This window comes from Cucurbita moschata, unplaced genomic scaffold, assembly GCF_002738365.1.
Source record: "Cucurbita moschata cultivar Rifu unplaced genomic scaffold, Cmos_1.0 Cmo_Scf00011, whole genome shotgun sequence".
Taxonomy (NCBI): domain Eukaryota; kingdom Viridiplantae; phylum Streptophyta; class Magnoliopsida; order Cucurbitales; family Cucurbitaceae; genus Cucurbita; species Cucurbita moschata.
The window spans coordinates 2,135,527-2,145,763 of NW_019268527.1; the positions used below are offsets into that span (position 1 = coordinate 2,135,527).

Consider the following 10,237-nt stretch of genomic DNA (forward strand, 5'->3'; position numbering starts at 1 on the left):
GGTTGCTCAACCTCCTCTTTAGTGGTTGGTGTCCGGCTCTGATACCATTTGCTATATATAACAGTCCAAGCGCACCACAGTCCAAAGTCGTAGGACCCCCCTCCCCTCAATCCACCTCATTTGAAGCCCAGTGTTCTTGCTAGCACACGTATCGCCCGATGTCTTGCTCTGATACCATTTGATATTTGTAACAGGCCAAGCCCATAGGACCCCCCTTCCCCCAATCCACCTCCTTCGGACCCTAGTGTCCTCGCTGGCACATAGCCTTGTGTCCACTCCCTTCGAAGCTCAATCTCCTCGCTGGCACATCACCCGATGTCTAGCTCTGATACCATTTACCATATGTAACAGTCCAAGCCCACCACAGTCCAAAGCCACTGCTAATAGATATTGTCCTATTTGAGTTTTTCCACCTCCTTCGGAGCCTAGTGTCCTCGCTGGCACGCTAATAGATATTGTCTTATTTGGGTTTTTCCACCTTCTTCGGAGCCTAGTGTCCTCGCTGGCACACAGCCTCGTATCCACTCCCTTCAAGACTCAATCTCCTCACTAGCACATTACCCGATGTCTAGCTCTGATGTCATTTACTATATGTAACCGTCCAAACCCACTATATGTAACAACTATATGAAACCGTCCAAACCCACTATATGTAACAACTACATGAAACCGTCCAAACCCACAACTAATAGATATTGCAGCTAATAGATATTGTCTTATTTGGGTTCTCTTTCAGCTTCCCATCAAATTTTTCTTTTTTTAAAAGAAAAAACCCAAAATTAACCTGCAATATTCTCTAGCATGCAAACTTAAACACAAAAATACCAAAGAAATAAGTTTGTATTTTTCAATTTTGGACAATTTTTCAATTTTAGAACATTATTTTTAAAGTTTTAAATTACAATATTCGTAATTATTAAGGTATTTTAAATAGGTTAACACAAAATCAAAATCATAACCTCCATGCTATAATCATAGGTTTATTTATTATTATGTTTTAAATGATTTTTAGAATGTAAAATTAATGGTTTTTTTTAATTGAAAACATAAATTGAATTTATTAATTAAACAGTAATTAAAAAAGTTGGGGAATTTCTTTACCAAATAAAAAATATCTTAAATTTGTTAATTTCTACGAACAAAAAATTGTATAAAATATTAAAACTAGGCCTGAGAAGATAAATTGCGTTACGACAAGTCGAATCATTTCGGATCAAAACGACGCATCGGTCCCGCCTTGAAAAAATTAGGTCATGTCAAAGTGGCCAAGTACAAACAAACGCCGGCCAACTGACGGAGCATGGCATCGGTGGTCAAAACGTCTGAAGCAAGCTGCACGACGCGGCCTTCTGCGAGCGTATCGTCGCAGGTAACGTAGAAAGTGAGGGCGGCGGAGAGCTTAGTTTTGAGGCTACGCTTGTCTTTGGTCTTCAAATGATTGAGGCTTTCCTTCAGGCCGCGAATGGCGTCGTTGTAGTTCGTTTTGCACACGTCTAGAGGCTCCATTTTGCCAAGCTTCGCGGCCTCATCTCTGGCGCGCTCTGTTTCCACGATCAGGTGTTCTATTGCTGCCTTTAAGGCGGCTTCCGGCTCGGTGGCGCCTTTCACGGCGGTTTGGCAGATCTGCACGTGATCGGCTTTGTCGCACGGGCCGCCTCCCTTAGCTTGGCCGCCGAAGACGGCCACCAGAAAGATCATTGAAAAAGAAACCGAGTGCATTTTCGCCATTTTATTTTTTATTTTTTTATTATTTTTTTTATGGTTCTGTTTAATAACGGGGGCGGATTGAGGAGTGGATTTGTGAAGTGGCATGGTTTTGATTTTATGTAACTGTAACCGTTTATAACTGCCCGAAAATAACTGGCAGTTGTGTGGGACTGACCGAGTATTTTTTTATTTACGTTTAAATAATTAAACTAGAAAATACTTTTTAATTTTGGTAAAATATTTAAAATATTTTTACTTAAATTAAGTTTAAATAATTAAACTAGAATATACTTTTAAATTTTGGTAGAATATTTAAAATATTTTTATGTAAATGGTGGTGTTTGGGTCTATGAGTGAGTAACTCGAAAAATTGAGCGGACTGATCAAAACTGGTCGAATCGATTTGAGTTCGTTAAAGTCTTTTTCTTTTTTTTTTGACGAAATTGACTAACTAGCCAATCAGCGAGCACAAACAAAAAAAACTTCATCTGAGAATTTAATCAAAATGCATAATTAAAAAAAATTTAATTTATGAATATTTGTTAGACCAAATATAAAGTTTTTTATATATGTTTTAGCTTAAAAAAAAAATGTAACTGGGCCCAGTATACATCTTATCTTACAAGTTTGATGGTGTGGCAATGCAGATTCCACCATTGTAAGAAATGTTTCATTTGCCTCACAATCCACTCCCTTAGACCCAACGTCTTCGCTAATATGCCACTCAATGTCTAGCTTTGATACCATTTGTAATAGTTCAAACCCACCGCTAGTAGATATCATCTGCTTTTGCTCGTTATGTATTGTTCAGTATCTAACTTCAATATTATTTGTACAGTCCAGACCCATCGCTAGTAGATATTATCCACTTTTGCCCATTACATATAATCATAGCCTCACCGTTTTAAAATGCATTCTTTAGGTACACCCTTGTAAATAATATTTCATTTTCTTCTCCAACTAACGTAGGATCTCACAGATATATTATGTCTTAATTAATTAAGCTATCTTTCGCTACCATCTTTGTCTATCAATCTCGTGACCGTTTTTCCTTCGTTTTTTAGTTGTCGACAAGCATGACTTATTTCAAGAACGGAAGTTTTTAGAACGGAGTATAATAAAATAAAAATATTTTTAAAGTGATATTAAAATTTTGTAAATGGGTTTTAGATTGTAGCAAATTTGTATTGGTTTCTTCCCTATTGTTCTTACGCATGTAGAAGAAATTACTAGAACATCTGGTTTAGATGGAAGACAAGCGTGCAAAGAGCAATATTAGTGGGAGGCCAACGTTTAAGAAGGAAAGTGTTAAGCTGCTGCTGTAAAATTTGATCTTCATTAGAGGGTCAAAAAGAAAGCTTGGCTGCACGTGCAGTTGATTCCTGGCCAGCCTTCCTCCACTATCATCAACGCCGTTAAACTCTCTTTTAGCCCGTCCATCCAAGCCTATCCAGCCTACTACTACTAACAGATATCGTTCCTTTCTCCAATCAATGTGAGATCTCGTCATTCGTCCTCTTTCAGGAGTCAGCATCTTCGCTGGCACACAACCCGATGTCTGAATCTGATACCATTTGTAACAGTCTAAGTCTGCCGTTAGCTGATATTGCCCTCTTCTGAGCTTTCTCTTTCGGATTTTCTTTCAAGGTTTTTAAAACGCATATGATAGAGAGAGGTTTCAACACCCTTATAAAGAATATCTCGTTCTCCTCCTCAACCGATGTGGAATCTAACAATCCACCCCCATTCAGGGCCCATTGTTCTCGCTGGCACTCGTTCTCTTTTCCAATCGAAGTAGGACCCCCCCAATCCACCCCCCTTCGAAGCTCAACGCCCCTGCTAGTGCACCACCTCGTGTCCACCCCCCTGTTGCTCAGCCTCTTCGCTGGCACACCACCCAGTGTTTAACTCTAATACCATTTGTAACCACCCAAGTCTACCACTAGCAGATACTGTCCTCTTTGGGCTTCCCCTCAAGGTTTTTAAAACGCATCTGTTAGGGAAAAGTTTCCACACTCTTATAAAGAATGCTTCATTCTCCTCCTCAACTGATGTGGGATCTTACAACCCACCCCCATTCAGGACCTAGCGTTCTCACCGACACTTGTTCCTCTCTCCAATCGACGTAAGATCTCATAATCCACCCCCTTTGGGACCCAGCGTTCTCGCTGTCACACGACCTAGTGTTTGACTTTATAACAACTTAAGTTCACCGTTAACAAATATTGTCCTCTTTAAATTTTTCCTTTCGAGCTTTCCCTCAAAGTTTCTAAAACACGTCTACTAGAGAGAGATTTTCACACCCTTATAAAGAACATTTCGTTCCCCTCTCGAGCCAATATCAAATCTCAAATTACAACGAAGTGTTTTTGGATCATGGGTAGTGGAAATTTGGGCCATTGTTCGCTCTAATTGGTAAATGGAATACTAATAGATTCATATATGATTTCAGATTACAATATCTCAACGCCAAACCCAACAATCATAAACGCTTCTACAATCATCACCTTCCAACATTTACCAAAAAATTCTGCAGAAGGGAAGCTGGAAAACATAAACAAGAACAGATTTAGTAGCAGGCATGATCATGGGACCTAGCAATTCTCCTTACAGCGCCACTGCCCCTTCTCAAGCAATAGTCTATGCTTGAAGGAACAAGCGGGGCCTGAGATTTGCCATATGAGTTCCAACACAGAGCGCTCTGAAAGCCTCTGGACCCTGAAGATGGGTTCAGCTGGATACCTATAAGATCAACGTCTATGCATGGGATTTGGCTGCTGCAAGCTAAGTGAATAGGCTGCACTGTGTAACTTCCTATGATTTGATCGTATTTTATGCCTGAAATTGCCACTGCTCCTGTTTGGTTCTTGCATCTGTACTTGTCGCAGTAGTATTGGTCTATCATAATGGGTACCTTTACATCAGAAACTTGGATGTTGGAGAATGACACGTTTTTCACTGACCCAACTCCTCCCTGTTCATATTCGTCAAACACGACACTCAGTATGGTAACAACGCAAGCCTACCGCTAGTAGATATTGTCTTCTATGGGCTTTCCTTTTCGGACTTTCCCTTAAGGTTTTTAAAATACGTATAGGGAGAGGTTTTCACACTCTTATAAAGAATGTTTCGTTCTCCTCCCAGCCAATGTGGGATCTCACAATCCACCCCCTTTGGGACCCAACGTCCTTGCTGCCTCTTCGCTAGCATACTGCCCCATGTCTACCATTTGTAACAGCTCAAGCCCACCGCTAGCAGATATTGTCCTCTTTGGGATCAAGGTTTTTAAAATATGTCTGCTATGGGGAGATTTCTACACCCTTATAAAGAATGCTTCGTTCTCCTCCCCAACCGACGAGAGATCTCACAATCCACCCTCCTTCCGGACCCAGCGTCCTTACTGGCACACCACCTCGTTCCACCCCTTTTCGGGTTCAGCCTTTTCGCTGGCACACCGCTCGGTGTCTAGTTCTAATATCATTTGTAACAACTCAAGCCCACAGCTAGCGAATATTGTCCTTTTTGGATTCTCCCTTTCAGACTTCTCCTTAAGGTTTTTAAAATGTATATTTTTCGGAGAGGTTTCCACACCCTTATAAAAAATGCTTCGTTATCTTCCCCAACAGATGTGGGATCTCACAATCTACCCCCTTTGGGCCCAGCGTTCTTGCTGGCACACCGCCTCGTGTCCACCCCCTCTTCGAAGCTCAGCCTCCTCATTGGCACATCACCCGGTGTCTGACTCTAATACCATTTGTAACAGCCCAACCCCACCACTACCAGATATTGTCCTCTTTAGACTTTCCCTCAAGGTTTTTAAAACGCGTCGGTTAGGGAGAGGTTTCCACACCCTTATACATAATGTTTCGTTCTCCTTCCCAACTGATGTAGGATCTCACAAACCACCCTTCTTCGGAGCCCAGCGTCCTTGCTAACACATCACCTCGTGCCCACACCTATTCAGGGCTTAGCCTCTTCGCTGGCACACCACCCAATGTCCAACTTTAATACCATTTGTAACAGCACAAGCTCACCACTAGCAGATATTGTTCTCTTTGAGCTTTTCCTTTCGGACTTCCCCTTAAGGTTTTTAAAACGTGTTGGTTAGGGAGAGGTTTTCACACCCTTATAAAAAATGCTTCGTTCTCCTCTCCAATCGATATGGGATCTCACAATCCACCCCTCTTGGAGGCCCAATATCCTTGCTGGCACACCACCTCATGTCTACCCCCTTCGAGACTCAGCCTCTTCGCTGGCACACCACCCAGTGTCTGGCTCTGATATCGTTTGTAACAGCCCAAGCCCACTGTTAGCAGATATTGTCTTCTCTGGTCTTTTCCTTTCGGGCTTCCCCTTAAGGTTTTTAAAACGCATTTGCTAGGGAGAGGTTTCCACACCTTTATAAAGAATGTTTCATTCTCCTCCCCAACCGATATGGGATCTTACAAGAACCGTCTGATTCTATCGTGATACCAAATTTTTTAAAAGTTTTTAAGAAATAAATAACACAGCCACCATAGTTCAAGGAGAAAAATAATAGTTTAACCCTTTTTTACTTTGTTTTTTTACCTGCCAGGTCTTGATCCTCACTCCTGAAAGAGTGTTTTGAATGGAGATGTTTTCAACAACAATATTGGAGACACATGCAACGCTTTTATCTTTACCAAGTCCGCCTAAGCTGTAATTATAAGCAAGAAATAAACCTCTAGTGCTGAATATAATCATGTTTAAGAAAAGTTTAACAAAATGGTTAATTTATAATCACTGCCGTAAATAATGTTCTTTACAGGAATTGGGTTTATTAAAAAGTCACCTTATGCCATGTCCAGGGCCACAAGTGATATGATGAATATGGATGTTGGAGCAGCCAGTCTGAATGGAAACACAGTCATCTCCTGTATAAAATAACAAATCTTCAAATAAGTTGTTTAATCACTGATCTTTACTTGTTATTTCTTTTTGGTGTAGCCTTATGGCTATTGCAATTAAAATATTGTTAAACGGAGACATTTTTTTTTTGTGAGATTCCACGTCGGTTGGGGAGGAGAACGAAACATTTTTTATATGGGTGTGGAAACCTCTTTCTAGCAGACGCATTTTAAAAACCTTGAGGGGAAGCCCAAAAAGGACAATATCTGCTAGCGGTGGGCTTGGACTGTTACAAATGGTATCAGAGCTAGACACCGGGTGGTGTGCTAGTGAAGAGGCTGAGCCTCGAAGGGGGTAGACATGAGGTGGTGTGCCAACAAGGACGCTGGGCTCTGAAGGGGGGTGGATTGGGGAGTCCTACATCGATTGGAGAAGGGAACGAGTGTTGGTGAGGATATTGGGCCCTGAAGGGGGGTGGATTGTGAGATCCCATATCGGTTAAGGAGGAAAACGAAACATTCTTTATAAGGGTGTGGAAATCTCCCCCTAGTAGATGCGTTTTAAAAATCTTGAGGGAAAGCCCAAAGAGGACAATATCTGCTAGTTGTGAGCTTGGGTTGTTACAAATGGTATTAGAGCCAAACACCGGGTGGTGTGCTAGCGAAGAGGCTGAGCCTCGAAAGGGGGTGGACACAAGGAGGTGTGTCAACAAGGACGCTGGGCTCCGAAGAGGGTAGATTGGGAGATCCCACGTCGATTGGAGAAGGGAACGAGTGCGAGCGAGGATGTTGGGTCCTAAAGGGAGGTGGATTGTGAGATCCCACATCGGTTGGGGAGGAGAACGAAACATTCTTTATATGGGTGTAGAAACCTCCCCTAGGATACGCATTTTTAAAACCTTGAGGAAAAGTCTGAAAGGAAAAGTCCAAAGAGGACAATATCCGCTAGCGGTAAGCTTGGACTGTTACTGCTTCTATGGCTGAGAAAATAGGTAAAGATAGGTAAAAAGTAGATAACAAAACAAGTAAATTTATAGAAAAAATAGGGTTAATATTTAAATTACAAAACTAAATAGTTATGAAAGACGAGTCTAAATATAGAAACGACAATAAAATATTATTTAAAAAGGGGTTATGAATTGTCTCGATTCATACCACAGCCAATGTTCGAGTGTTGAATTTCGACATCTTGCGTGTTCTGTAAGTGAATTCCATCGGTGTTGGGACTGCTCTCTGGCGAAGAAATGGTGATATTGTTGACTTTGACGGTGCCCGAGTTGTCGAATTTCAGATGGCACTGTGGACTGTTCCTTATGGTGATGTCACGAACTGTCACATTGTAACTGGAATAAAATCTTAAAGCCTGTCATTTATGAACAAAGTATTAAAAAAATCCAATTAAAATTCAGGAAAAAAAAATGGTAAATGTAACTGTCTAAGTCCACCACTAGCAGATATTGTCTGCTTTGGCCCATTACATATCACTGTCAGTCTCAGGGTTTTAAAGCGCATCTGCGCATCTCCTAGGAAGAGGTTTCCACACCCTCATAAGGAATGCTTCATTCCCCTCTCCAACCGACGTGGGATCTCACAATCCACACCCCTTAGAGGCCAGCGACCTCGCTGGCACACCGTTCAGTGTCTAGCTCTGATACCATTTGCAACAGCCCAAGTCCACAACTAGCATATATTGTCCGCTTTGGCCCGTTACATATCGTTGTCAGCCTCATAGTTTTAAAATGTGTCTACTAGGGAGAGGTTTCCACACCCTTATAAGCAATGCTCCGTTCCCCTCTCTAACCGACGTGGGATCTCAAAATCAACTCCCTTTGGGGGCCCAACGTCCTTGCTGGCACACCACTCAATGTTTGGCCCTAATACCATTTGTAACAACCAAAGCCCACCGCTAGTATATATTGTCTTCTTTAACCCGTTACGTATCGCCGTCAGCCTCAGTTTTAAAACGCGTCTACTAGGGAGAGGTTTCCACACCCTTATAAAGAATGCTCCGTTACCTCTCCAACCGATGTGGGATCTCACAATCCACCCCCTGAGGTCCAGCGTCCTCGTTGACACATTGCTCAGTGTCTGGCTCTGAACCATTTGTAACAGCCCACCGCTAGCAGATATTGTCCACTCTGCCCGTTACATATTGTCATTAGCCTCACGATTTTAAAACGCGGTTTACTATGGAAAGATTTTCACACCCCTATAAGAAATGTTTCGTTCCCCTCTCCAACCGACGTGGAATCTTACACTAAATCTAAACCGGGAGAGAGAGAGAGAGAGAGACGAAGTGGGAGAAAGAGTGAGAAAAGTTTACCGTAGGCTTCATGTCAGGAATATGCTTCCCTTTCTTCTGCAGAAACAAGAAATGATTAAGCAAAACACAGTCTTAAATACAATTATCATAACTTAATCAAAGAACAAACCTTGTTATTATAAAGCGTAGAGACAGTCCACCAATTAAACCCCTGACCATCCACAGTCCCACAGCCACCAATAGTAAAATTATGCAGCCATTTGAAATTCAGCCATTGAAACAAGCTAGATTTGGACCAAGAACTCACTTTTGGCGGCGCCAATACGTCTCCATCAATCTGCTTTACAATTCCATTTCCCATTAACTATCATAACACTAACTTATCATAATAAGCAAACAAAACAAGACAAACCTGAAGAACAAGCTGAGGCATACAAGGACCATTTAGAGTTATGGGTTTGATAAGAAACTTATAATCCGAAGGTATTTGTAATGTAGCTCCAGGAATCTTGCATGCAGCTTTCCATGCTGCTATAAGTGCCTACAGAGTTCACTATTTTTAGCTCTGTCTCCATATATATGTTTTTTAAGGATGTTTTGGACAATGTTTTACCTTGGAATCATCAAAAACACCATTTCCCTTTGCTCCAAAAGACAAGATATTAAAAATGGTGGACTGGGTTTGATTATAATCAGGAAGTGGAGCTGGTGCAGGGCTTGAACCACTGCCTTTACCACCACCCCTTTGCTTCTGATGCTTGCTCTTCTTGTTGTGATGATGCTTCCTTGCCTCTAATGGAACCACAGAAGAAGACACCAGCAAAGAGACCAGAAAAAGAGTTAAAATCTTGCTTCCTTTGTTCATATCCAAAATCTCTCTTTATTTCACTTCAAGACTATAAACATTAAGCCAAGTTCTAATGGAAACAGGGTAGATATATATAGAGAATTCAAGGCCCGCCATATTTCAAAAAATGCGAGCTCACCGCTCGTAGTAATTGTCCTCTTTGAGCTTTCCCTTTTGACTAGTTTTTAAAACGCATCTACTAGAGAGAGGTTTTCATACCCTTATAAAGAATGTTTTGTTCTCCTTTCCAACCGACGTGGGATCTCATAATCCACCTCCTTCGAGACCCAGTGTCCTCGCTGACACTTGTTCCCTTCTCAATCGATGTGGGACGCTCCAATCCTCCCCCTTCGAGGCTCAGCCTCCTTGCTGACACATCGCCCTGTATCTGGCTCTGATACTATTTGTAACAACTCAAGCTCACCGCTAGCAGATATTGTCCTATTTGGACTTTCCCTTTCGGGCTTTCCCTCAAGGTTTTGAAAACACGTCTGCTAGGGAGAGGTTTCCACACCTTTATAAAAAATGTTTCGTTCTCTTCCCCAATCGACG

General features: G+C 41.8%; 2 protein-coding genes across 5 annotated transcripts; both read right to left on the reverse strand.

The window, feature by feature from the left end:
- Window positions 1-1,251: 1,251 nt before the first annotated feature.
- LOC111449895 lies at window positions 1,252-1,728 on the reverse strand. Its single transcript, XM_023089980.1, has one exon. It carries the CDS (start codon window positions 1,726-1,728, stop codon window positions 1,252-1,254), a length of 477 nt encoding a protein of 158 aa, XP_022945748.1.
- Window positions 1,729-4,114: 2,386 nt separating this feature from the next.
- On the reverse strand, window positions 4,115-9,798 carry LOC111449289 (polygalacturonase At1g48100). 4 transcript variants are annotated; one of them, XM_023089131.1, is made up of 8 exons: window positions 9,452-9,798; window positions 9,251-9,379; window positions 9,008-9,175; window positions 8,899-8,934; window positions 7,731-7,938; window positions 6,521-6,602; window positions 6,277-6,385; window positions 4,115-4,681 (listed from the first exon to the last, which is right to left on the reverse strand). In XM_023089131.1, exons 1-8 carry the CDS (start codon window positions 9,701-9,703, stop codon window positions 4,277-4,279), a joined length of 1,389 nt encoding a protein of 462 aa, XP_022944899.1. In that variant the 5' UTR covers window positions 9,704-9,798; the 3' UTR covers window positions 4,115-4,276. The 4 variants fall into 4 exon arrangements, with proteins under 4 accessions (XP_022944899.1, XP_022944897.1, XP_022944898.1 ...); XM_023089129.1 differs by having other exon boundaries at window positions 6,277-6,418; XM_023089130.1 differs by having other exon boundaries at window positions 9,008-9,178.
- Window positions 9,799-10,237: the final 439 nt, after the last annotated feature.